The sequence below is a fragment of the Marmota monax genome, unplaced genomic scaffold, assembly GCF_021218885.2.
Source record: "Marmota monax isolate L192 unplaced genomic scaffold, Marmota_monax_Labrador192_F-V1.1 WCK01_AAM20220418_F8-fsc00220, whole genome shotgun sequence".
In the NCBI taxonomy this organism is placed as follows: domain Eukaryota; kingdom Metazoa; phylum Chordata; class Mammalia; order Rodentia; family Sciuridae; genus Marmota; species Marmota monax.
Window position 1 is genome coordinate 938,649 of NW_026693909.1, and position 27,225 is coordinate 965,873.

Genomic DNA, 27,225 nt, shown 5'->3' on the forward strand with positions numbered 1-27,225 from the left:
GTTGGGGAGCAAGGCACACCCAGGACATCTGGGTCAAGGGTCACCAGCCTCAGGAGCCAGGAGCAGTGGCACACACCAGTAATCCCAGTGGCTCAGGAGGCTGAGGCAGGAGGATGGTGAATTCAAAGCCAGCCTCGGCAACTTAGTGAAGGCTTCAGCAACTCAGCGAGACCCTGTTACTAAATAAAGTATATTTCTAAGGGGGGAGGGAGGGGCTACTGGGGGTGTGGCTCAGTGCTTAAGCGCCCCTGGGTTCAATCCCCAATACCAAAAAAAAAAAATTACCAGCAAGCCTGAGAGGAGAACAGTAAGTTCTGAAGTCGCCCCGACAGCGGTTCCACAAGAGGGCGGCCCCTGTGTCCCACGTACACCTGCTTTGGCTGCTGGAGTGGAGGTGTGGCCAGCTGGCACTTGCTTCCCGACACGGGATTGGGTGGCCCCTTCTTCCACCCTCACATGAGGATCTCCACCCGCAGCCTCCCCACAGCCGCGTCCTTGGGCTAGGGACGTGTTCAGGCCACCAGAACAGCGACTGCCAGGTGCGGGCCACTGTCCCGCACGCACACATGGACTCCCTGCATCTTTACAGCCAGGTGTTCTCCACTGTGAGTTCAGCTAGAGCCAACGGCCTGTGGCCCAGCCAGTTCAGGCTGCTGTGACCTGCAGCAGCGTGCAGCTGCTGGCGGGGAGGGGACCTGTCCGTGGAGGGCTCCCTGGAGGTGGGGCTCTGCAGGTCTGACCGGGGCTGGAGCCCAGAGGTGTGTGACTGCTGAGCCACCAGCCCTTTCTACTTTTTATTTTAGGATGGGGTTTTGCTAAGTTGCTTGGGGCCTCCTTAAGTTGATGAGGCTGGCCTCGAACTCTCGAACATCATGCCCCAGCCTCTCGGCCACCACACCTGGCTTCTCTCCTTTTCTGATCCACATTGAGGCTGCTCCTGAGGTCTTGTAGCCTCTCTTCTGAGTGACTAGGCCCACCAGAGTTATGGTCAGACTTTTCTAACTGGTAATTTTGTACTTTAGTCCAAAAAGTTGTTCCCAGGCAAAGCCGGTCCTGCAACTCACAATTTGGGAGAAGACTGCCCACCCCAGACTCGGGCCCTCCCATGTGGATCGCTCAGACTGAAGAGCAACCACTGCTGGGAGGAGTGGAAGAGTCCGGAGGTGACCCACAGCTCAGGAGCAGGAGCGGGACCTAGAGATGGCAGCTGGGGCCCCAGGAGTGGCACAGCATGAGAGGCCAGGGCCCAGACATGGTGACACCCTAGGCAGCCGTCACACAAGTCACACGGGCTAGGGTGTCTGGCAGGTTACAGGAAGTGGCCATGCCTTGTCAGTGCCTCCCCACCTGTCCAGCCTGGAGTGGTAAGCCCCGAGACCCTGCGGCCCCTCGCACCTTGCCAGCTCTTGCCAGGGACGCCCAGGAGAGGATCGGCCAGGCCAGACCTCCCTCCAGAGCAGCCCACAGCCCAGAAGCCCCTGCGCGGCCCCAGCAGAGCAGTCGGCAGCTCCCGTGCCCTCCAACGGGAGCTGTGTGCCCCCCAGATAGCTGCTGCACCTGCCTTCCAGAGAGAAGGAGACCACCAGGGTGTGCAGCTTAGTCCACCTCTGAAAGAGGAAGTGGGGGAAGCACTTGCTCTCTTTGGTTTCTTGTATAATTCACAAACTGCCTACAGTGGACATGTAGTAGATATATAGAAAACGTTATTGACTAACATTAAAAATTGTTGGGCTGGGGACATAGCTCAGTAGCAGCTGGTGCATGAGTCCCTGGGCTCCAGCACCTGTGTACTTGGTCATTTTCTGGACAAGCCTCTACTAAGCTTCAGTACCCCCCATGTGACTGCCCACCAGGCACCTGAGGACCAGTGCCCATAGGTTGGACCTGGCCAGCAAGCTGGGGAGGGCTCCAGGGCCGGATGGGAAGAACTGATGCAAACAGTTGGCGCCCACTACTTGCAGATTACTTGCAAATTCACCCCTCGCTAAATTTTATGTGTAACCCCAAACCAATATTTGCTTAGAAGAGGAGATTATTCACAGATGCACAGAGTGGGGACAATTTGAGTGGCCGCCTTGGCAATTTACGGAGCTCTGTCTCAAAATGAGAAAAGGGCTGGGTTCAATCCCAGCACTGAAAAAGTAAAACTCAGTGGCTGATGGACCACTTCCCGGCTAAGGCCAGGCTCAGGGACCTGCCCTCTGGCTCTGCTCTGATGCGGAGACATGGGTGCTCTACTGCGGTTCTGCTCAGGCCGCTGGACCTGCTGGAGCCCCAACTCTGGCACCCAGAGGTGGCCAGCCTCAGACAAGTCACTTACAAAATTTTACTTTCTCTCAAAAAATAGACTCTGCAGAAGGCGTCGCCCCTAAGCTGCAGGAGAGGTCTGTTTCCTGGCAGCCACGGCTGAGCATTAGTTTATTCCATGGTTGCACAACTCTGTGAGTGTGATGAAAACCATCGAATTATACATAAGGGACTGCCCAAAGCCTCCCGAGATGGGCTGGTTGAGAGGCCCAAGCAGCACTGGGCACCGGGGATCTGTCCACAGCACGCTTGGGGGCAACTTGGTGCTGCAGCTCATCCTGGGGACAGCAGCAGAGGGGTCCTCCACCTGCGTCTGCAGCCAGGGGCCAGGAGGTGGAGTTCAGAGCCCGACGTCAGACACCTTGTTTATCAGGTCTGGGAAGGTCCAAGCCTGGCTGGTCACACAAGATCAAGGTACAGTGTGATTTCTAGCCAAGATACAGAAAGGAAGGTGGTGGTGGTGGGGAGACCTTTGGTGTTACCTAAGAAGTCAGTGGGGGGGGCACGCCTGTATTCCCAGCGCCTCCAGAGGGGGGCAGGAGGACCACGGTGTAGGCCAGCCTGGGCAACTTGGGGAACCTTATCACAAATGTAAGAAGGGCTGGGATGTGGAGCACTCCTGGGCTCACCCCAGGACGGGGGCGGGGAGTGAGTCAAGATAAAGGGTAAGATTGGAAGAGCACAGTATCTGAGCCCATAGTTTTATTATTTATTTTTGGTGCTATGGATTGAACCCAGGACCTTGCACATACTAGACAAGTTCTCTACCACTGAACAACATCCCCAGCCTTTATAATTCGATTTTATTAACAAACGTTTCCACAAAGAGGTCTCCGGGACCAGATGGTCCGATTTACTAGACATTCAAGGGAAGGCTTCTATCAATATGGGACTCAGCAAATAGAGCACCTTTCCCAACTCCTACCGCAAGGCCAGCAGGACCTGTTTCAGCTCAGACAAATACATTATGAAAACACTGACGCCGAAATGTGCATGGGTACTTACCAGCCAGGGGGGACACTGAGGTCACGAGGGTGGTGTTCCGGGGGTGGGGGCCTCCACTGCTCTCGGTGTGCTGAGGGGCAGGAATGGGGAGAGTGGCTGGTGCCCAGAAACCAGGGACGATCCTGGGCAGAGCAGCGTGCACACTGCTGGATCATTGCCAATAAATCTGCCCAGTGATAGAAAAAGTCTTTGGCATAGAAAGTGCTGGGAAACCGACATCCAAGTGGCAAAAATGAACCTTGACCCTTCTATCAGGCCCGACAACCACTGGCCCGGGTGATCCGCAGATTCAGGTCCAGCCTGGTCAAAACCCCATGACTTTTTTCTCTCAGAATCTTAGAATTTATTTGTAATCTCGTAGGGAATCTCAAGGGGCCCAAGTAGCCTAAACAGTCCTTGGGGGGGGGGGGGAAGAGGACGGAACGGCCTTGGCTGATACCACATACCAGAATTAAAACGCGAAAGACCAAGGTCCAAGCCAGAGCCAGGGCACCCCGAGTAGGGTGTGCCTAGCCAGTGCCCACAGCCCTGGGCTCCTTGCCTGCTTCGCGCGCACACAGACTTTGTGTACCAAAGAATGGCATCAAAAGTACAAGGGCTACCCAAAGAGAATCTGGAAGTGTTTACCGGTCACTGTGTGGTAGGGGGTTGCTATCAGGAAGAGAGAACCCCTGAGACTCAGCCAAGAAGCAGCCTGATTCACAAAGCAGGCGCAGGCCTGGAGAGACACCTCTCCAAAGGGGCACAGTGGCCGGCTAGAGAGGGGACACTCAGCAGCTGTAGCCGCAGGTGCCCCCCCTCACTGGGATGACTGCGCCAGGCTGCAGGGGAGAATCGGGGACCTCAGAGGCCTGGCGCACAGTTGGTAAGAATGTTAAATGAGCCCAGCACAGGGACACACCTGTCATCCCAGAGGCTCCCGGGGCCGAGGCAGGAGGTTGGAGAATGAGAGATGAAAAGGACTGAGGGCAGCTCGGAGGCAGAGCCCAGGGTCAGTCCCCAGTTCAAAAAAGGTGAGAAGAAAGGAAAGCAGGGCCACTGCTGTAGGGGACAGTCTGGCCGCTCCCCACGTGACCCAGCAGCTCCGATTGAAGATATATACCCCCAAAACTGAAATCAGGGTCCTGGGGGGGGTGCTTGTACTCCATGCACACAGCAATGCTGTCTACCACAGCCGGCACAGAAGCAGCCCAAGTGTCCATCCACCAATGAATGGACAGGCCATCCACATCATGGAATACTCTTCAGCTCTACAAAGGAAGTTCATCATGGTGGCACACCTGTAGTCCCAGCTAGGGAGGCTGAGACAGGAGGATCACTTGAGCCCAGGGTCTGGAGACCAGCCTGGGCAACAGAGAGAGACCCGTCTGGAACAGGAAGGAAGGTGGGAAGACAGGGAGGAAGAAAAGGAAAGGTTACGGAGAAGACATTCCTACCAGACAACCCTGGCGGGAAATGTGGAGAGAGCGTGGCTTGGGAGGGGGAAGAAAATCAGCCAAACCTGACCCTCTGCCAGGAGAAAGTCCTCCCCAGTAACGTGGCCCAGGGGAGAGCAGGCCTTCTCCCTCCCAGGCTCCTTCCCAGCCCTGGTGGGTCCTGGAGGAGGGGGGCCCCAAGCTCGACCTCCCCCCTTGCCCATCAGTGCTGTGTGGAGGCCTAGTGGGGGGACTTCCAGAGGAAGAGGAGAGCGCTGGGCGGGACTTGAGGCCTCACCCCAGGGTCTCAGCGGCTCCCTTCCCCTGACATTTTAACCTGCACAAGTAGGTCCCTCAGTGTCCCATCCACGTGTCCGCCGTCTCGAAGGATCAGTTCACCCTCAGTGTAAACTATAAAACCCAGGCTCCTTCTGGAACCTGGGGCCATTTTTGTACCCAGAAATGAGCCCTCCAGTGCCCGACTGACTCCACGCGGAATACGGGAACCTTGCTGATGCGTCTGCCCAGTCATTTGTACTTTCATCATGGAGCTGAAACCGTGTGGTGGGAAGGTGGGTGAGGGCTGGGGGTGGCAGCGGCCTGACCTGGCGACACCAGAGCTGGCTCTGATCCCCAACAGTGCACAATGAAGTCGCTCAAGAGCTGCGGAGGCAACAGAGGGAACGCTCACCCCGCACCCCGGCACCCAGGCACCCCACACCCCGTCGCCCCCGGGCGCACACTTACACAGCTGAGCTGGGAAGGGGTCGGCTCTGTGGCTGGTCGGCTGGTTTTCAAGACAGGATTTTCCTAAATGCTGAGGCTAGTCTGTGACCCACGCCCTCCGGCCTTGTCTCCAGGGTGCTGGGATGACAGATGTGCGTCCCTACCAGGCTGCGTACTATGTGCATCTTACTGCAATAAAACAGTCTGGGAATAGGTACCCAAATTAGGAAGAAGAAGGACTATCTCTATTTGCAATGATTTGATTTTATATACAGAAAATACTAAATCACCACAGAATAACGGTTACAGCTGATAAAAGAATTAAGAAAACAGCATCTGGAACTGTGGGTAGATCAGTGGCAGAGCACTTCCCTGACACACTCGAGGCCCTGGGTTCATCCCCAGGACCAAAAAAGAATTCAGCAAAGTTGTGGAATGCAAGATCAACGTGCAATAGTGATGAACAATTCAAAACCGAAGTCAAGACAATTATATTTTGAATTTAAAAGAACCAATTATATAGGAATAAATCAAACAACCAGACAAACGACTAATACCCTGAAAACTACAAAATGTTCCTGAAAGAAGTCAACACCTGGGAAGGGATCCTGTGCTCCTGGTCAGGACGGCAGAGGGCCTGGAGCGGCTGCTGCGTGTCCAGGCTGAGGTGTTGGAGCCTGAGGACCTCCCAGCTGGACACCGGCCACCCAGCCGGAGCAGTGTCTGTGCACAGGGTTCAGCTGAGGGGGGCAGGGCCTGGCTGTTTGGGCTTGTTGCACTCTGCTCTGGGGAGGGGACAGCAGCTGTCAAGGAGCAGCCCCAGTAGGAGGCACTGCCTGGGGAGTGGCCCTTGGGGTCTGGGAGGACCGAGATGCTTCTGGCCTGGGTGGGTTGGGGGAGAGGGAGCAGGGTCTCTGCCCTTCCCAGGGACCTCAGGCTGGAGGGAAGGGCCAGTCCTCTCCCGGGGACTGAGGAGCTGGGGTGGGAGTCTGCAGGGAAGAGACCTCTCCGCCCACCCAGGACCTGCCCACAGGCTGGGTCTCCCCCCCCACCCAGATGCTGACCCTGAGGGCACGGGCCTCAGTTTCTCCAAGTAGAGGCCACAGGGGTTGGTAGCCTCCCTTCTCCCCACCCTGCCCCCGGGCTGGCCTTTCCCACAGTATCTCTTTACACCCTCTCCAGCCCGCCCTGCCCACTCAGAAGAGCTTAACCTCTTGGCCCGGTGACTAGCAGCCCTCTGGGAGCCCATCCTCGTGAGACCTGTTATGATCCCCTTATGTAACAGGTGGGTTGGCCTTTCCCCACCAGCAAAGCCACGGCCTCCCAGGGCAGAGGACCAGGGGATCCTGCCACCCACGCGCCCTCCCAGCAGGGCCCTGAAGCTTCAGCCCAGGCTGCCAGCAGGGCTGCCTCCTGGCGGGCAGAGACCCCAAAGCAGGGTCAGGGGACTCCCAGCTGCTGGTGGATGCAGGAGGTTAGGGTGCCTGGAGAAGGACGAGAGAGGCCTCGGCCTCCAATCTGACCTCGGGCCTAGGCTCTCGGCCAGCCCAGCCCTGGGCACAGCACTGAGCCCTCGTACCCCCAGACTCGGGCCTCCCTCGGCTCCAAGGGCCACCGACCTCCCAGACACCCTCCCTACACATGCCACTGAGGCTCAGAAGACAGGACTGGAACCGAGGGGCCTGTCCCATCCATCCATGCTGGGGACAGCGGGTCCTAGTGGTTTCTGGTCACACAGGGCTGTCCCAAGAGCAAAGGACAGGACGGCCACCCCATAGAAATTTGGACTGGAGCCAGGCACTATGGCACACACCTGTCATCCCAGCAGCTCAGGAGGCTGAGGCAGGAGGATCTCGAGTTCAAAGCCAGCCTCAGCAATTCATCGAGGCGCTTAGCAACTCAGTGAGACCTGTCTCTGAATAAAATACAAAATAGGGTGGGGACCTGGCTCAGTGGTCAGGTGCCCCTGGGTTTAATCCTTGGTGCCAAAAAAAAAAAAAAAAACAAACAGTTTGGACTGGATGCTCTTTTGAACCCTCATTGTCCAGAAGAAACAAAGCAAGGCCTTGGGGTACCCCAGCTTCCCTCGGGAGCAGGGTCTTTCCCAGCCCCTCACACTGTTACCTTCAGAGGCTCCAGATCAGGCCCGGCCAGGAGCCTGGGAGCCACCAGAGGCCGGGGCAGCAGGAGCCATCTCCGACACGCTCTCTGCGGCTGGCTGCCTGCAGAGGACTCCCTGAGCCAGCCGGCCACGGGAGCCTGCTGTCACCTGCGGGGGAGACTGTCCTGCAGGAAGCCAAGCCCAGGACAGGGTCATGGCCAAGCCTGTGGGACCCTCACGAAGACCAGCATCTAGGGTGGAGCTGCTGACTCCACCTCTGTGGGCCAAAAGTGCCTGTGGGCGTGTGTGCTCACGCGGGTCACGTGTGCCTATGTGTACATACACGTGGATTCACGTGAGTGCCGGTGTGCTTTCTTGGAACGTGGGTACCCGCGTGTGCCTGGGGCCTGCCTGTCCTGTGTGCGCGTGGGGGTGTTCGCCCTGGGGCCCGGGTGCCAGAGTTTCTGTGTGTACACACCCGCTCCTGAGTGCACGTCCCTGCATCCCTGGGCCTGCGTCCCCCAGGAGCCCAATGCACGTGCTCACGGTGTGTGCCTGCGCATGCACCGAGGGCCAGAGGGGCATGGTGACTGGGACAGCTGTCCCCTCCTGGGGTCCCCTTGAGCTGGCGCTCAGCGGGGCCTGCTCCAGAAAGCCCCTGCTCCCAGCCCTGTGCTGCGGCTCTCATGCTGAAGGGGAGATGGCCACCCGACACGGTGCCCTGAGGGAGAACAGCAGCTCCCTCCAATGGCGGGAGCCTGCCGGACCCCAGGGAGAGAACCGTCGCTTCTGCTTCTCCCAAGTCCCCATGATCGGAGCTCCTTTGTAGGCTGATGGTGGTCCACAGGACACGGGTGGACTTGGGTCATACAGGCCCAGCTGGTCCACACAGAACTTTGTGGGTCCAAGCGCTCTGTCCAGGGCACCACATGTTCTCCAAGCCCACAGGGTCCCCTGGAGAGAACTTGCTGAGCCCTGAACGTTACAGCATCCCCCGTTCTCCTCTCCCCCAGGGAAGGGGACGCAGACGCTCTGAACTGCACGCCTGCCCGGGCAGTCGCAGCTCGAGTGCCCTCCTCCTAGTTGACCGGGCACCCTGCTCGCCCACACCCAGCGCTCTCCCACACTGTGCTGCGGAAGACTGGCTGAGACAGCAGGAAGCCCTGCCCACCTCCTAGGCCCAGACCTCGGAGAAAGGGCACGGGGCCTTCTGGTGGCCATCCTGAGCCGCCCTGCACCTGCTCCCTGCTGAACCCGAGACGCAAAGAACACTCCAACTTCACACCAAATCAAAGCTCACTGTGCTGCGCGCACAAGAGAGCTGACCAGCGACGGCCTCGCGAGCAGCCGGGCCAAGCGGCTGGTCTGAGGGCAGAAGGTCTCACAGCACCGAAGTCACAAAGCTGGGTGTCTCGGGGACTTGGAGCTGGCAGGGTCCAGGCAAGCGCCACACAAGGGCAGACAGCAGGTTTAGGATCCACGCGGTGTGCGTCTCCAGGTCGGAGCAGACAGAGTCCCACATCAGAGTGGATGAGGGGCAGCGGGGACTTGAGGGCGGTTGTTGTCTGGCCAAGGAGAGCGGGCTGGGGTGAGCTCCGCACACGGGCAGGACCCCGAGCAAGTGTTCCCAACATCAGATTACGGCAGGCCAAACAGAAGTCCTAGTATTTTACAGTAAAACGGAGATGAGCTTCCACGGCTTTGTGATAAGAGGGCTCCCAATCTTCAGACGGATCAGGCTGGGTCCATCACCCGCTCCCCAGCACCCCAGCACCCTGAGCGCCCTGCACGGGGGCAGCCAGGGCCTGTGCTCTCTGCAGCCACACAGAGGTGGATTTGGGCTCTTTCCCTGGGGGTCATTTGTGCCGTCCTCCACCCGTGCCTCTGCCCATGCGTCCACTCACTCACAGACGAGTCCCAGAGCAGTGAGGGACAGGACCTGCCCTCCAGGGTCAGCCTCATGCAAGGCAGGGGACATGGATGACCCCTGATCCTGGAAGACATGAGAGGGGACACGGGAGACCAGCAGCAAGTGCCCAGGGAGACCGGAGCCTGGAGCCACCGGCTGGGCCCAGGCTTGAGGAGCCTGGTGGTGTCTGTCCTCCAGGAAGCAGCCGGGCCCTGGGCAGGTTCAGTCCACACAGACCTGGGGAGGCCAGCGAGGGTAGAGGCCCACAGGTCACCAAATGACTGGTCCTGGGGACACTGGCAGAGGAAAACCCGGGGTGCCAAAGATGAGGAAGGGCCTGGGGCAGGTGGGACTTGGGCTGAGCAGCCAGGCAGTGACGGGTGGGGGGCTGGGGTGAAAGTCAGGTGTGAAGGAGGGACAGGGCCGGACACAGGGTGGAGGCCCAGGGGCCTCTTCAGTCACCCCCATGGACTTGGGCTCCCAGTGGGGACACAGCGTGGGCCCTGGGCGTCTGCGATCCTTCCCCGCGTCCGTCCTGCTGCACTGTTCTGGGTCCAGAGCTGGGTGGCCTGATAACACCCTCCCTGGGGAAGGGGCCCTCCTTCCTGGGTCCCTGTGCAAGGGGCCACCTCAGAAAGCCTCGGTTCAGGGACCGGCCCGGCGCCCGCCCTTCCTGGCTCTGCCGGGAACCCTGACACCCCCGCCCTTCCCTGAGTCCACTTGTCCCTGGCTGAGGCAGCTCTGACCCGGCCCTGCCCACACCCTGGCTCATGTGTCCCCTTGGGAGCTGGGGTCCGGTTTCAGGGGCTCTGCCAAGCTCCCTGCACACTCTGAGAACAGGAAGGCGAACAAAGCCTCCCTCCCTGGGGCCTCCGAGGAAGGAATCGGAGCAGCCCAGAGGCTCTGGAGGATCTCGCCTAGTCCACGTGCAGGGAGGGCTCCCAGGGGCTCTGCACAGCAGCAGCTGAGCGGCCCAGCCCAGGCTCTCCTGGGAACGCAGCTCCTGCCACCCACCCGCGGAGCTCCCCGCCCTCCTGCAGCCCCAGCCCCACCTTCCCGTGTCAGAGTGTGTGCGAGTGCACACGTGTGTGGGTGTGGGTGTGCCTGTGCAAGGGCCTGTCTGCAGAGCCGAGGCTGGCCAGGGAGCATGTTGGCCTCCCTGCTGGCCTCCCCCAGGAAGTCCCAGGACAGCACTGTCCTGATGAGCTCTGTGGTGGCCTGACAGCTCAGGCTGCATGCAGCAGGTGAGCAGGCCACGCTGCTCTGCACTGACCAGTTCCGTGACCTTGGACAAGGACAGGGCTCTACCTGCAGACTCCGACCTGGCCAAGGGATGTGGCCATCACCAGCGCCCCACCCTCTGTGGTGGAAGGACAGCAATGTGGAAATCTCAGAGCTACATGGCAGCCACAACAGGGGCTGGAGAGCGCCCGTAAGATAATGTGACGTTATTTGGAAAAAGGGACTTGGGGATTGAGGCGGGGAGCTGATGAATCCTGGGCCCAGAGCCGGTGCCTCGAGGATCCTGTTACGCAGCTGAAACTCTAGTGGGCAGTCCTTCCTCTTAGCCTCCCCCAGAGGCACTAGCAGCCCTCTGGCAGGGTGACTGCTCATTGCTGGAATCCCCTGGCCCCCATGTGGTCCAGCAACCAGAGTGGGGGCCCAGGGAGGTCGGCGTGAACTTTTGGGGCACACGTGTGTTACAGCAGGGGTGCACTATTGAGGTGGACACGCACATCCAGGAGAGAATCCCACCCTGGCCTCCTGAGCCATGGGATGGCTGCGGTAGTGGGAAAGGCCCCCTAGGAGTTGTTGGAATGGACTCTGCCTTCCTGATGGTGACCAGGGGCAGGACACATTCCAAAAGGGATTCCCGAGATTAGCAACCCGCTTGGCAAGTCCTTCTCACAGACGTGAAAACACGTGTCCCCCTACTCCCTCCTCAGCTGCTCAGAGAACAGAAGGAGCCCGGGGCCCGGACAAATCGCAGGAGGGACTCCAGTCACATCTGTTGCTCCGCATGCTGATGCACGACAGTCACCTGCTCCCGCCATGGCTCTGGGGGGCTTTTCCCAAGCACCCTCAGGGCACGCGTCCTGCTCTCCAGGGCCATCACAACTCAGGAAACTCCAAATCCTCATCCTAAGGAACACACAGGCCCATGGCCCCCAGGAGCACACTGGGACCTGCCCTGGGCCCTTTGATAAGACGTGCATCCCAGAAGGCAGTAATCAAGCCACCTTCGGGGTCCCTCCCCAGGGAAAGAGCACGCCCGCTGCCTGTGGCGCCCCGACTGCTCAGGAAGAGGCACGTGGGAGGTCGTCTGGTTTGGGAAACACGCTGCCTCCGCGGCAGGTGTCTTCTCTGTACTCCGTTGCCGGCATCCAAACACCTACTGGGTCTGAGTCGGGCCAAGAGCAGGGGAAGGCCCAGGAACAGACCAGGCTGCCCTGGCCACACGCCAGGCAGCAGACCCAACGCTGGTGACAGGTTTGTGACAGAAGCATGTGGCAGGTCCCCCAGGTGACTCACAGCACGATGCATTAGCAGTTGACAACTATTCTCATCTTCAGGAATATCTGCTATGAAATTCGCTTCTGGGACTTAGAGACTGAACACGTAGGCACGGACCACCCAGTCACCCTGTGACCAGAGCTGCCTGTCACGAGTGGGGGTTGTCAGATCTGTCCAGCCAGAAAACTGGAAATCCAGGGAACGCCTCAAGCAGTTCCTGAGCCGGCAGAATGAGGGACGCTCTTCTGAAGAGCCGGGTGCTGTGGCCCCTGGTGGCCAGGCCCTGGGGTTGGGCAGCGTCCTCCGGAGTGGAGTCTGAGCTCTCAGTCACACACAGTGCCCGGTGCTTTCTCTCCCAGAGCCAGGCGCAGGCCCAAGGGTCAGGGGCAGGACGGGAGCCCTCCTCTCCCTACTCCCCCAGGACCCACTGGCAAAATGTCTGCCTCCATTTCTGCAACCCAGGGCTCCACCCCGGGAAAGCAGTCCTGACCTCCCGGGACAAGACGACGGTCCACTAAACTGGAAGTGGGTACTGCACTGGCTCTTGAGGACGCTTCACACAGGTGAACCAACCAATGGGCAAAAGGAGGCCCTTCCAGCTGGGCGCTTGCTTCTGACCGTCCAGAGCCTGGACTGCCCCGGGGTGCACCATCTGCCACGAAGTACATCGTGACTCGGGGACCCGGGGCACCCCTTGGTGCTCCCACCCGTGTGATCCAGGTAAGGCTCCACGCTGGCACGGTCAGTGCCCGGGCTTGGAAGCTTGGCCAGCTGAGGTGCTTCCTGGGAGAAAGGAACAGGAGTGGGGTGGCCGTGTGACTGCAAGACCAGGAGCAGAAGGGAGCCGAGGGACAAGGTGTCCGGGACCGGTTGGCGCATGGCTGTGCCTAGATGCCAGAGTCCCTCTCCCTACACAGGGCTAAATCAGCGTGGCCACCACAGGCCTTCAGCTCCAGGTTCAGAGGACGCAGTTGGGCAGCGGTGGCCGTGGGCTTTCGTGTCTGGAAGTGGGGAGCAGCTGACATCCTCGAGGGGTGCTCCAGACTCAGGTCTGTCCCGTGAAGTTTGAGAAACTGATGTGACTCCATTTTTGAAAAACCAGCCTCTACCTCAGCAGGGCCTGTCCAAAGGGAGGGTGGCCCTTGTCCTTGGAAAACCTGTTCCTAGGCGCATAAGCTACGCTGCTGAGTCCTCGGTCCTTACCAGAGGTCCTTGACTTAGCAAATGCAAGTTCCTGGAAAGACCTTCTCTCTCTACCCCCTCTACTGACCTTCATTTCTTGGAAAGACCAAAAGAATGCCTGAGGCCTGATTGGGACTTAGTGACAACCAACCAGAGTGAGACACCCAGATACCCAGCCCTCCCAGGGGTTTCGGCCCCCCTGAGTTTAGCGTTTACACTCTTGCAACCCCTCGAGGCCTAAACCAATCAGTTCAAACCTATCCACCACTTGAACTAACCAATCACCTACCCAACTTGTTCCCGCCGGTGAGTGTGCTCATCAGTGTTAAGAGTTGTTGTGTGACTTTCCCGCGGTGTGGAATGACTTGCTGTGTGATGTTGTGACACATAGAGTATCCCCCAAACCTATAAAATCTCACTGGACAAAAGACCGGGACTCACTCCCTGGGACCGCTGCGTTGGGAACGGTGGTGAGTCCAGGCTCCAGCTTGCAATAAAGACTCTTGTGTGATTGCATCGCATTTGGCTCCTGGAGGTCTTTTGGGGTCCCCCGAACCTGGCCTTACAGGTTCCCCATCAAGAGGCCACCTTGAGGAGACACTGGCAAATCCAAACCCAGGGCTGCCAACCAAGGCCAGCTGTCCTCTGTAAGAGCATCAGGCAGAAAGGGCAAGCAGGTCCCGAGGACAGCTCCCCCTCCTGATGACCGTCCTGGAGCTCAGGAGGGGTCTGTGTCCCCAGGCAAGCATAGAGAGCAAGGCTCACAAAGAAAATGGTGCAGACAGACTTCTCCCAGGAGGAGCGGGGACTCAGAGCCAGAGCCTATGGGAGGGGTGCGACTTCTTCTTACGACTCCAGAACCCCTCTTTAATTATTTCTCCCCTGTGTATACGTGACCAAGGGCAGGGACGTGGAGCGTGCCCAGGAGCACAATCACAGAGGCCAACGACCCTCCTTCTCTACTTGAGAACTAGCCGCCACCCTCTCCACCCCACCCTGTTACCTACACTGACCGCCTGACCTCTGCCCCTGCCTCAGTTGGCTGAGGAATGGGACACATCTTGTCCACTGAGCCAGGCAGGGGTCACTTTATAGAACGTGTATGTGGGGAGAGCTTCAGGCCCCATGGCAGATGCCCGGTCAACGTCACAGCTCGAGGGCTGTAGCTGTGCAGGCCAAGGCATTGGTCAAAGGAGACAGACACTAACTATTTGGGGGTTGATGGGGTGTTACTTGGCAAATGGCTCCCAAACAGTGCAGGGGAGAAGGAAGTCCTTTGTGCTACACCTGGTGAGTGCAAAGCCAAACTGCACAAGCGGGAGATGGACCTGTGGGGGCCTCATGACCTGAAGCAGGTGAGTAAGGACAGCCCTGGGCTCGTTTCAAAGAGATGCTGTCCCCAAGCAGAGGAGTCCTGGTGTTTGACTGAGGAGGCACATGCCTGGGAAAGGCACATTTCTGAGCATGCTCCGCTCAAGGTCAAAAAGAAGGACGGTAGCCAGAAAGGCTCTGGGTGCTCCCTTCAGCCCTGGAATGAGCCAGGTCCACACGGGCTGCCGGAGTCGGAGTCACTTGATGGCCTTGGCTGGTTCCAAAGAGCTTCAGCTGAAACACAACAACAACTTTGAAGGTACGTTCTGACTCTTGAAAGGGCAGCAGCTTCCCAGTAAGCACGGGAGTCTGTCCTGAAGTCAGTCCTTACTCAATAACACCCTGCGGCTGGATTATTTAAATATAGAAACTTCAATAGAGAGCGTCTGGTCATTTGTCAGGAGGGTGACGTGGCCGTGTGGCGGGGCTGGGTGCTGTGTGGTTTTCACTGGAGATGTTTGTGAGCTGCTGTGTGCCTCCTGTTCCAAGCTGCAGACCTTGAGGGACACTCCCAGAAGGTCGTGTTAGTAACTCAGGCCAGGCCGGGTCCCTCGGAATCAGAGCCACTGGGATGGTGGTGTATCTCACCCTGACCCATCCCAGGTCATCTGGAGATCACTGCTAGTTGGGGTCAGGGGCACAGTGGAGCCGGCACCCTGGTCCTGGGATTCTCCACTGATGCTCTACCACTGAGCTATACCCTCAAATCCTTTTTATTTCTTATTTTGAGACAGGGCATCCCTAAGTTGCCCAGGCTGGCCTCAAACTTGTGATCCTCCTGACTCAGCCTCCCAATAATGTTAGGGTCTGGAAACAAGTCAGGATGGCGCCTGGCATTTTGCCAGAGGGAGTGGTTTGTGAAGTAACGCCAGCGAGCCATTAAGTGTGGAGATTCCTTATTGGTTGACTGCTGTCTCTAGTTTATGTTAATTAAGATAGGCTGTGTGGAATGTATCTAGACCCCTCCTGTCCTACAATAAACGGCTCCCACTCCTGCTGCATCAATGTACACAAGTTGTTCGTCACCCCCCGGTTATTTTGCTGCAGCCGGACTGCGGCACCAAGTCACTGGGATTACAGGACTGCATCTCTATTTTAAGTGGGAACTTGACCCCAGCCACACCAGTCCCTCAGGGTCCCCACCTGTGTGGGTTGGGGTAGACCCTTGCACAGAGCTGATTTCCAGTTTCTGCCTCTTTACTCTCTACTCCCCAGAGTCCCAGAAACTTCGTAATCTGCCCTTTCAAAACTAAATTTCTAATATGATATGTCAAGAGTTTTGTAATGTTTTGAACAACCAGTAAAAAAAAAAAAACAACTAAATTTCTAGGGGCTGGGGCTGCAGTTCAGTGGTAGCCCACTTACCTGGCATGGGAGGCCTGGGTTTGATTCTCAGCACCACATATAAATAAATAAGTAAATGAAATAAAGGTCTATCAACAATTAAAAAAAACAAATTTCTAAAACAAACCCACTAGATTTCTGACACAGGTGAAGGAAAACCCCAATTGAGCACTCTGCCTGACCCCGGCCCAGGCTAAGATCTCCTGCACTCCCTCTCTGAGGAGCCACAGGTCGAGGACACGACCCTCCCGGAGGCCCACAGGACCCAGAGGTTTCAGAGGGCAGGAAGGGCAGGATGGGCAGAGAAGAGTGACCAGACCACGGGGTGAATCTCTTCTTGGGGGTCTGGCTCTGGGTTGAGTGGCTCAGCTTCAGGGCTGGGGCCTACCTGCTTGTGTAGGCCTGTAAGTCAGGGCCTCCTGCCTGACAGAGGTCCCAGTGACCTGCCCTGTCTCCCCTGGACAGAGGCATTTGTCCCAGGAACCCTGTCGTCCAAGGGCTTTGGACTCACTCTTAGGGGGCTCCCCAGAGTGGAGCTCGTTAGCTGCAGAGCAGGCTGCAGGAATGTCAGCTGCAGGTGGCCTCAAGGCTGAACACGCTGACCCCAATCAAGGCTGGACACTCGACCCCCACCCGTCTGGTGAAACGGAAACCCACATCTGACCCCTGCCCATCTGCCTGAAGGCAGAAGATGACACCCTTAGCCCCTGCTGTGTGACCCCAGATCATTACATGCCAACAAGTCAGCTTGCAGACCCAGAGACCCCATTGGATTTTGGCCATAAAAACTCTCCCCTCTCTCTTTCTTCTCTCTTTCCCTGCTGTCTGTCTGTCTCTCTTTCTCTTCCTTCCCTGTTAATCAGCGCCGCAATAAAGACCTCTTGGTCGCTTTCCTCTCAGAGCTGGGGTGGGCCTGTTGAGCCTCCTGACTGTAGGGCTAAACTGCCCTCCCGAATGCCGGCCATTGGCTCTGAGAAGGACACCTCCTGGGGGTGCTGCTGGAGCAGGAGCCTCCACACTCAGGAGCCACCTCGGGAGAAGGGTGCCTCAGGGTGACAACTGAGCAGAGTCCAGGGCTGGCCGGGGCAGGTGAAAGGCACCCAGCAAGGACAGGTGAGGAGGACTCAGGCTCAGTGACCTCCGGGTGCATGGCAGGAGGGGCGAGGTGCACAGGCCCGTCTTCCCAGCTGGCTCCTGATGCGGCTCCCTGCCACTGCGCTCTGGGTGCCTGTCCCCACCCCGGGCAGCAGAGCCAGTCCAAGGTGCAGTGCTGAGTGTGGAGCTACACCCCCTTCCCACTGGGCACAGCCCGGCTTCCTCTTCTGGCCTAGTAGCAAAACAGTGTTAAGGGAAAGGCCTTTGTGCAGACGAGACCAGTGGACACCATTCCAGGCTGGGGGTGTCTCGTGGTAAAGCACTTAGCTGGCCATAGCACCGATAACCCTGAGAAGCCAAGGGTTGTGGTCAGAGATTAAAATGCACACACAGATAGCAGTGACAAAGATGAAGCACTTTATTGTAAGCTGGTGCTAGCTTAGATAGAAAGTGAGAGTCAGTTATCTTAAACCAGGAAGCCCCCGGGGCCAGTCATAGCAAAGGTCAGGTCATCACCTATGGTGCTTGCACGTCTGCCCTGCATGAGATTCATGGGGGCACGAGCTGTCCACGGGCACAGAAGACGGGAGGACCAATTAGAAAACTTTCAAAACAACTTGTTATCCGCCCACTGGCAAACTGCCCGCCGCCATGTTACATTAGGGGCTCCTTATCTGAAAGGCCCCGGGGAGTTCTCAGGGAAACTTCCAACATTCCCCCTTCTTTATTATTATATGGAAAGGGATGTTGATTCATTCTAGCTACTTCCTGCTGAGTGGGGGCGTCGCCGGGAAGCGGTCTGAAGGAGGGAAGTTAGGAGTCCCCATAAAAGAGCTGCAAAGATTGGTATAAGGTCAGATGTGACATCATAAAATGTTCCTGTAGCCAAAGGTCCATTATCACTTCAGTCCAGTCAGTATAATTCTCCATGGCGGGTACAAGCCAGGCATCATCAGATACCGCTCTCAAGAAGGTATCCCAGGAATCTTTGAAGGGTTTTTCAGCATTGAGAGGGGTGTTCTCTGGAGAAGGCGGTTGATTCATCTGTGGCCATAAGCTGATAATTTCTAAGTAGAAGCTGGTTAAAAGTTTGGTTAGAGATTTTACCTACTTGAGTTTGAATAAACTTTATAATACATGGTAAAAATAAGCACATTAAAAAGATTACACACAGTGGTCCAAGGATAGGCCATACCCATGCCAGAAAGGGAGTGGACATTAGGAAGAGAAAAGGTTTTGACTTGTTGGGGTCCTTAAGGTGGCTGCAGGTCAGTGAGCTTAACAACATTGTCTTCTACAAGACCCGATTCATTGATATAATAACAGCATTCTTCCCTGAGGAAAAGACAGGTTCCGCCCTTTTCGGCGGTGAGTAAATCTAGGGCCTGCGATTCTGAAGGGTGACTTGTGCCAATGAGGTGACCTGTTTTTGTAAGGATGTTAGAGATTCTGCTGTGGAAGTAAGTGCTCCTTCAAGTTTTGAATTAATGTCCTTAACAGTCCATAGGGAATGACCTAAGTCTCCTCCCGATAACCTTGCGCTTGCTGCTGAGGCCGTTAATGAAATGCTTATCACTAACGGAAGGAATGCAGCCCGTTTTCCACGTTTTAGAGGGTTAAGGATGGATTTTACTTCAGAGCTGCTATAGAGAGTGAGTTGTGGAACTATGGTGACTAATAAACATGGGCTAGACATGTTGGAGAGTATAATGGCGGTGAGAGTGCCATTGCACAGAAGAAGAGACCTGGTGGGGAATAAGTGGTGTGGTTGATGGTTAGGTTTTGGTGGCAAAAACCTGCCAGAAGGGAATTGGGAGTCACAGATTCCAGAAGGCAAACCCGAGGAATCATGGTGTGGTTATTTTCCTTGGGTTCCCATAAAGGAACATTCTGCAGGGGTTTAATAGGATCCTTTTTGTAGGATGAGTTGAGCAAGCTGGAAACATCCGTGCTGGAAACTTTTATTGGAACTGCGTCAAGTAAGGGCCGTGCTAGGGAAGCACACAGAAAGCAATTTGCTGGACTTGCAGCGGGGAAAGTTTGGTTTAGGAAGGACAATGTGTCAGTGGTGATCTGTACCCAGGTATAGATGGGTGAAGCCTGAGAGTCAGAAGTGCGTTGGCTTTCTAGGAATGCGAGCAGCCATTGTTCTGCTTGTTGAGACAAGAGAGACTGGGGAGTCTATGGAAACATATTCCCGGGTAATGGATAAGGAACCACAGGGAGTGGAGGCATACCCACCACAATAAAAGGAAGCTTTTACTCCTGCTGCCCAGCGTGGGTTCCCAGGGTCTGGGATGGTCAGCTTGTATTGGTGGGAGGCAGACTCAAGTTTAAATCTTCCTACATTTAATTGCCCTGAATATGCATCATGAATTCTGCATGACCAATAGGGGCAGCCCCCGTAGGTTTCCGGCCACTGTTTGCAGTAATCCTTATTTTGGTCATATAAAATACATAAGTAAGGGCGGCTGGCTTGCTTAATGAGCTCAGAGGAAGAGAGTACAATATAGATGGCTGAGGAGCACCCTGTTAGGGACAGTCAGAAGTGGTAGCCAAGCGGGTGGTCCGGGTGTTTTTTGTGTGTATGTTTCTCTCACCTTGAATCTCCAGACATACGATGGTGAAGGCGTTACCCTTGGGGTGAGGATGAGGATGAGGATCAGAAAGTTAAGGTACATTTTTGGATATGTTCTCAGCTATGGGTGTAAGGGCAGAAACACGAGAGAGACGAATTTTTAAAGGGTCAGTAGGGTGGGGAGAGCAAGAGTATGTAGGTGTGGATTCTTGCGAGTCCTCTGGTCCGATGTTGCCAGAATCAGTTTCCCGGATGCATGGTTTGAGCCTGGAAATGTGAATCCACGGAGTTAATTGATTATTTGTGAGTTTGAGTTTTGCTCCGAGGGAGTGCACATGATAACCAAGGTGGGGCCCTCCCATTTGGGGTGCAGTTGGGGTCTTTCACCTGGGGGGCAGTAATATACCTGTTGGGCGGGTGTTAGGGTGAGGGGGTTTTGAGTAATGGTTGGGTCAGGTGAAAGCCAGTCCTGGTATTTCCAAAGTTCAGAGCGTAGATGGAAAAGGAGAGGTAGAGTGTGGGAATCAGGTATAGGTAATTGTTCAGTCTGTATTCCGGGGGGTGAGAATGAAGGGCGGTACATAACCTCAAATGGGGAAGGGCTGGATGGTTTCTTTGGTAAAGCCCTGAGACGCAACAGGGCCAAGGGGAGGACCTTAGTCCAGTCTAAGCTTGATTCCATGGTGAACTTGGTGAGGGTTTCTTTGAGAGATGGATTAGTTCTTTCAACTTTCCCGGAAGCCTGGGGACGGTGAGGGCAGTGGAAATGCCAAGGGAGTGATAGTGCGCTAGCCAGCCCCTGAGTTATCTGTGAGGTAAATTCTGGGCCATTATCCGACTGGATGGAAGTGGGCATCCCGAAACGAGGGATTATGTCAGATATCAACCGATCCACAACCGTGGACGCCCGCTTATTGGATGTGGGAAATGCCTCTGTCCACCCTGAGAGTGTGTCCACCAGTACTAAGAGATATTCGATGTTTTCTACTCTGGGCATGTTTGTGAAATCAATTTGCCAATCAGCTCCCGGGTGTGACCACGGGCCTGATGAGAAGGATAGGGTCTGGATTTTAAGGGCGTGTTGGTATTGGTCCTCTGGCAGACCTGGCATGTGGATGTAACCTGTTGCAGAAAGGTCCGATCGTCGGAGGAAAGAGGGAAAAAAAGATTGAAGGAAAGTCGATAAGCTCTGGGGGCTAGAATGGAGCAGTGAATGGAGGAATCTAATGAGCTGGTGAGGGTCAGGAGGTCGCTCCTCAGAGGAAAGGTGGAGTAATGAGGAAGAGGATGGGGCCTGTAGGGCGGCTGACCAGGCTGCCTGGTCAGCTTTAGAGTTGCCCACTGTGGCAGGAGAAGAGTCGGTCTGATGGGCTTCACAGTGGACTATTCCCAGCTGCAAAGGCGGCGTGGAAGCCCGTAGCAGATTAGAAATAAGGCCGCATTTATAATAGCAGTTCCTTTAGTCGTTAGGAGTCCCCTCTCCCTCCCGATAGCCACATGAGAAACCAGTATATGAAAGACATATTTGGAGTCAGAGTATAGAGAAAGCTTTCTCCCTCTTGCTAGTTCACATGCTCCTGTGGCGGCTATAAGTTCTGCTTGTTGGTTGGTTGTGTTGGGCTTGAGGCAATGAATGGCGCAGGAAGGCACCGGTCTGCGTGTTCCCTTAGGAGTTTGTGCAGAAGTGTGAGATAGGGCAGGTAGGACACGGGGGGGGAGGAGTGATGGGAAAGCTTTGGGTGGTTAAGACAGGGCACCCATAGAGTTGTTCAAAGGGGCTCAGGTCTGAGGGGGCCTTGGGGCTGCCTGAATTCAGGGGAGGGCCAACAGCAGGAGATTGGGCCAGGACAGCCTGAGTTCAATAGCGAGTTTAGTGAGATGATCCTGGAGAATGCCGTTAGGTCTCTCGAACTTACCCGAGGATGGGGGTTGGTGGGGGATGTGGAGCCTCCAAGTGATGTTGAGGCCTTTGGAGACTATTGAGCAATCTGAGAAGGGAAGGCTGGACCGTTGTCTGACTGGACAGAGGCGGGAAGTTCGAACCTGGGAATGATCTGCTCAATGAGGATGGAGGCTACGGTGTCAGCTGTTTCCCTGGAGGTAGGGAAGGCTTCTATCCAACCTGAAAAAGTATCAACCAAAGTAAGTAGGTAGCGAAGCTTTTTGTGCCTAGGCACATGAGTGAAGTTGATCTACCAGTCTTCGCCTGGCTGGTGGCTCCTCATCTGGGGTGTGGGGAGTTTAGGTTTGACGCTTCCTTGTGGGGATGCTGTAGAGCAGACAGAATAAACAGGTGGACCTGCTGGAGAGTAGTTCTCATTCCTAGGAAGTGAAATAGGGGTTGTGAAAACTGGAAAAGGGGGTTAGAGAGGGTTTTAGATGGGCACAGAGTCTCTGGAGCCAGAGGAGTTGGTCATGAGTCGTAGGTCTCTGTCTTGGGCACCAGGGCTGGCAGTCTTAAAGAAGTGGTTGATTGACTGACTGGTTGGTGAATTTGTGTATCTGATCTTGCAGGAACTTCTGTAGGCAATTTAATAGACATGGTCCTATCATTGGTCCTATTAGGAGAAACATAAAGAGGACTAACTGGGGTCCTGCGAGGGGGAGGAGCCAAGGCCATGACCGAACATTCCCCATGGAGCCTGCTGGCTTAGTCGCTGTCTCCTCTTTTCTAGCTGTTCTTGTCCTTTATTACTCCTAGGAATGACTTTTTGGCTTAACTGTTTTTGGTAGGTGTTTAAGATCAAGTTGGTCAAAATTGACTTTGTTTCTATCTATTGTTAAGAGTCAGCCGAGTTCCCATAGGGGTGGCTCGTGGGGGGACTTGAGAGCAGCTTCTCAGTTCTGCTAGTGCCATTTGCGCTAGGATGGGTCCAGGTCTTCCTTGACCATGTGGCTTCCCTTGGAAGCATCAGGGATGTCTCCTGTCTCCAATGACCCTCCTCTTCATAGCAAATGCACTGATTGGCTTTTCATTCTCCAGTGGTCTCATTAATCTCCCTGATCGGGAGGTTATGTGGCCCAGAGTTGCAAAGCTCTTTAGAGAAGTTCCCTGTTCCCTGGATTCAGACTGACTCAGAGGGCCAGAGCCAAACATTGGTTTTCTTGGCCATTTTAATTTAACTTTAAGTCTTGATCTTAAACATCCAGCAAAGTCAGTTTCACCTTAAATTAAGAGTACTGGGCTTTAGCTGAAGTCTGGCCTACTTTGGAGTCATTCTGACATGTAGTAAGATGGGAGGCAGACCCTTATCTCTGGTAAGGCTAAGATTTATAAATCTTAGGTAAAGTGTTCTAGTATTGAAGCTGATATTTGTTTTTAAATATCATTTTATAATGTTTACTTATATTGTTGCTTGATGTCACATGAATATATGATATTATATTTAAATTGCACCCAGTGTATAGAACTTTATATTAATCTTATCGATAACAGGTCCAGTTATAGAACATTAAGTGATATAAAATCAATGTTTAAGTATATAGAATCATAGTGTTGTAGGGACGGACAAAGCAAGGCACCTAAGATAGCAGTGAAGATAGGGAAATAGTTTTATTTGGTTGCAACCGGATTCAGAGGGCACATCTTCTGCTGTAATCAATTAATCCCCTGAACCCCAAGTTTAGGTAGTTTCAGAATTTTGTATCCAACATGTAAGGGAGGGGGCTCAGAAGTTCACAGTCTGCAGAAGTTCACAAAAAGCAGTTTTTGTTTCTGTTTTTTTTCTCTGTTCTGGGCAAGTTACCTTTTCAAGGACAACACCTGGGAGGGGGAGAGCCTCTTCTCCCCTCTCTTTCCTCCCCCTGCCAGCTGTTCCCATGGAGCCCAGTTGGTAACTCCCTTATCTTAGAAATGTGGACATCTCTGTGAAGCCCAGCTCAAGGCCAGAGGCCTTGTTCACATATTTTGTGAAAAACTAGTAAGGGGATGTCCAGCACCTGGAGTGCTGATTTTTCCAGCCAGTGGCCAAGTAAAACAGGGCAATATGAAAAGAGGAAGTTTATCTACATAGGGGAGTCTCCTTCCACTTTTTTGAGCACTCTCAGAAGTTAAAAAGGTCATGAAGAATTTGAGGATCTAGAGACCCCTCTGGGGGCCATCGGTTTTGGTTGTCTAACTGGTACTATGGCCAATTTTGTGAACTGAATTTGATAAGGAGTTTGGGTTTGATGTCAGGAGTGAGGGACAACCGGTTAAGATTAGCCAGGAGCATTTGAGAGGGGAATCAGGGGGAGGGAAGAAGAGGCTCCCATGATGACTCTCGGCAGGAAGAGAAGAGGTGAATGGCCTGGACTGGAACAGATTTTGGTTGAGTTTCCTACAGGCGTCCCCGAAAGGAGAAGTCAACCAAAGAGACTCGGGAGAGTCGGGGCCGGGAGGGCAAATGAGTCGTCACCCAAGAGCCCAACCAGGGAGACCTTAAGGCCGGGAGTCACAGGCCACCTGACGTCAGGGCTTTTCCCAGGAGAGGTGAAGGAGAATTTAGATAAAGAGAGTCAGGGAGTGCCTCTTCTTCTGTCCCTTATAGCTCATCAACCATGAAATGGGCATCCAGAGAGTCCACCGTAACTGTGAAAGCTGTGGTGGGGTGCGTTCTCTCCTCCAAACTAGGCGTCAAGGGCCTTGCTGGACGATCACAGCCAAGGCCTTGCATATAGCCGTTTGGAGATGGATTCCCAAAGAGGGGGAGGGGGAGTCACCGGTTGTCGATCAGAAGGAGTCACCTATTGGAGAGCCGGTGTTGGGTGGAATGTAGCAGCGCTCAAAAAGGTGAAGGAGGACGGCGAACCTTGAGAGAGGGGGTCCTCAGAATGAGGAATCTCCCCTCCCGGGTTTCGGCACCAATGAAAAGCCAAGGTTTGTCATCGGAGATTAAAATGCACACACAAATAGCAGTGACAAAGATGAAGCACTTTATTGTAAGCTGGTGCTAGCTTAGATAGAAAGTGAGAGTCAGTTATCTTAAACCAGGAAGCCCCCGGGGCCAGTCATAGTAAAGGTCAGGTCATCACCCACGGTGCCCGCACGTCCGCCCTGCATGAGATTCATGGGGGCACGAGCTGTCCACGGGCACAGAAGATGGGAGGACCAATTAGAAAACTTTCAAAACAACTTGTTATCCGCCCACTGGCAATCTGCCTGCCGCCATGTTACATTAGGGGCTCCTTACCTGAAAGGCCCAGGGAGTTCTCAGGGAGACTCGCAACAGACACCCCCAGCCCTCCTGCACTTTCCATCACTCTCTGTATCTACCCCCCCACACACACACACACTTTGTTTTTTAAAATTTATTCTCCAAATCCCAACAAAGCATCTGACTGCCACGTCAGGGAGTGAGGAGGGCCATCCTTGAAGGAAGTGGGTGATGCCACCTTTGCCAGGCCTCCCTGGCTCTGGTCCCATCCCTGCCCTGCCTGCCAGGCCAAGTCTATAAAAACCCAAGTCCTCCCCTAACTGCACGACCAGGCTGAGAGGCAGCACCATGCAGCTGAGTTTTAGCGGCATGCGGGCTCTGGTGACAGGGGCAGGGAAAGGTAAGTGAGCCAGTGTGTGAGTGCTAGGTGCTGGGGAGAACAGGGCCACCAGACACCAAGCCACATAGAGGCCCGTGGTGACCTTGTCACAGCTCACCCTCCAGCACCTGACTGCACCCACCCCGGGCTGGAGTCCCTCCCCAGCCCACATAGACGGGAGAGCTCACCCTGGCCTCAGCCCAGACCCAGGTTGGCAGATGGGGGTCCAGCTACAGCCTTCTCCCTTGGGCCTAGTGGGAGGGAGCTGCCCTGGGCCTGACTCGGGTCAGTCCCTGCTCCACTTCATCCTGGCCCACTGCCCTCTGACCAGCATCACCTCCCTGCTCATTCCAGGGCAGGAGGGGCTGCAACTCTCCCTTGCACCTGCTCCCCTCACCCCAGCCCTGACCAGGTGTGTAGGGCCACCTCTCCACTGAATCCCATCCTGCAGGGATTGGACGGGACACTGTGAAGGCCCTGCATGCCTCAGGAGCCAGAGTGGTGGCTGTGAGCCGCACCAACGCTGATCTGGTCAGCCTATCCAAAGAGGTGAGGCTCACAGCCCTGCTGGGGCCAGGCCTGCCCTCCACACCCTCAGGGATGCCACAGGAGCCTGCTGGAACCACCCACAGGCCTCCATGCATCGTCTCCCACAGTGTCCTGGAGTGGAGCCCTTGTGTGTGGACCTGGGAGACTGGGAGGCCACGGAGCGGGTGCTGGGCGGTGTGGGCCCTGTGGACCTGCTGGTGAACAATGCTGCTGTGGCCCTGGTGCAGCCCTTCTTGGAGGTCACCAAGGAGGCCTTTGACAGGTAGGAGGGGGGAAGAGCGCTTTGGCTGGGAGAGGCCACCTAGCACAGGTGGGCAGAGCCTGGTCCCTCTCTCCTGCCAGGTCCTTCAATGTGAATCTGCGTTCTGTGTTCCAGGTGTCTCAGGTGAGCCTGCGGGAGGTGTGAGCCAGTCATGGGGTGGGTGGGTAGGGTGAGGTGAGCTGCCCCACTCTTGGCTTACAGATCGTGGCCCGAGGCATGATAGGCCGGGGAGTGCCAGGATCCATTGTGAACGTCTCCAGCATGGTGGCCTACGTCCCTTTCCCCAGCCTGGCTGTCTACAGTGAGTGCAGAGCCCCTGGCTCTGGGGCTGGGCCTCCCTGGAAGGAGGGCTCAGTCCCTCGGGGGTTCTCAATGCTGTCCCCGTGCAGGCTCCACCAAGGGTGCAATGACCATGTTGACCAAAGCCATGGCCATGGAGCTAGGGCCATACAAGGTGAGCCAACGAATGGGGACTGAGGGCCAAGCCTGAGGGGGCACTAGAGGGACACAGAGGTCGTGGGTGAAGGGGCAGGGTTAGTAACCACCAGCTGAGGTGGCCACCTCTGGTCCCTGGTCCCAGATCAGAGTGAACTCGGTGAATCCCACGGTGGTTCTGACGGCCATGGGCAAGAAAGTCTCAACTGAACCTGAGTTCTCCCGAAAGCTGAAGGAGCGCCACCCACTGAGGAAGTTTGCAGGTCTGGGAGGCAGGCGCGGGTGGGGCGTGTCGGACGGCTGAGCCCGACATACTGACCGGTCGGGCGCCCCGCAGAGGTGGAGGACGTAGTGAACAGCATCCTCTTCCTGCTCAGCGACGGTAGCGCCTCTACCAGCGGCTCGAGCATCTTGGTGGACGCCGGCTACCTGGCCTCCTAGAGCAAGCCAGCTGGCGGGGCCACCCGCTGGCTGGGCTGTCCGGCTCGCCCCTCCCAGGCCCGGCTCTTGGCCCCGCCCCGCGCAAGCCCCGCCTCCACATCACGGCCCATCCCACCTCCACGCCCGCCACCGCGCACGTCGTGGGGGGGGCACCACGCCCAGCCCTCCCCACCTTTTTGCTCCCGCCCCTGTTAAGCCCCACCTTCAACCTACGCCCCGCCCACGCCCTGCCCCTAGCCACGCCCCGCTCTCGGCCCAACACCCCCCCACACACACACACACGTCTCCCAGTCCTGGCCCACTGCGCGCCACGGTGCCGGCCCCACAGACCACGGCATCCCGAGCCCTCATGCCCACCGCTGCCTCTTTGTCTAAATAAATAAATGGACGCTATTTTCCCGGAACCAGCGCTCTGGGTGGGCGCGTTGCGACGCTGGGCGTGGGGAACAGTGACCGCACGCCCTGAAAGCTGCTGAC

General features: G+C 55.9%; 1 protein-coding gene and 1 long non-coding RNA gene across 11 annotated transcripts; one reads left to right on the forward strand and one right to left on the reverse strand.

Moving 5' to 3' along the window:
• Positions 1–2,344: 2,344 nt before the first annotated feature.
• LOC124105890 (uncharacterized) lies at positions 2,345–6,402 on the reverse strand. Its single transcript, XR_006855899.2, has 4 exons — positions 6,049–6,402; positions 5,475–5,657; positions 3,313–5,390; positions 2,345–2,702 (listed from the first exon to the last, which is right to left on the reverse strand). It is a non-coding gene; the product is annotated as an uncharacterized LOC124105890 (long non-coding RNA).
• LOC124105868 (carbonyl reductase [NADPH] 2) lies at positions 2,451–27,152 on the forward strand. Of its 10 annotated transcripts, none has more exons than XM_046463259.2 (8): positions 2,451–2,721; positions 25,513–25,610; positions 25,694–25,872; positions 25,953–25,995; positions 26,074–26,173; positions 26,262–26,326; positions 26,453–26,570; positions 26,685–27,152. In XM_046463259.2, the coding sequence occupies exons 1-8, from the start codon at positions 2,451–2,453 to the stop codon at positions 27,125–27,127; spliced, it is 1,317 nt and encodes a 438-aa protein (XP_046319215.1). In that variant the 3' UTR covers positions 27,128–27,152. The 10 variants fall into 10 exon arrangements, with proteins under 10 accessions (XP_046319215.1, XP_046319216.1, XP_046319220.1 ...); XM_046463260.2 differs by having other exon boundaries at positions 25,718–25,872; XM_046463264.2 differs by having other exon boundaries at positions 26,645–26,880.
• Positions 27,153–27,225: the final 73 nt, after the last annotated feature.

Excerpts from the sequence above, each read along its gene's own strand:
- LOC124105868 (XM_046463259.2), top strand. The coding sequence starts at position 2,451 with ATGAAAACCATCGAATTATACATAAGGGACTGCCCAAAGCCTCCCGAG. Across the intron at positions 25,996-26,073 it reads CTGTGTTCCAGGTGTCTCAG|ATCGTGGCCCGAGGCATGAT; the intron begins GTGAGCCTGCGG and ends CTTGGCTTACAG. Across the intron at positions 26,174-26,261 it reads CCCCAGCCTGGCTGTCTACA|GCTCCACCAAGGGTGCAATG; the intron begins GTGAGTGCAGAG and ends GTCCCCGTGCAG.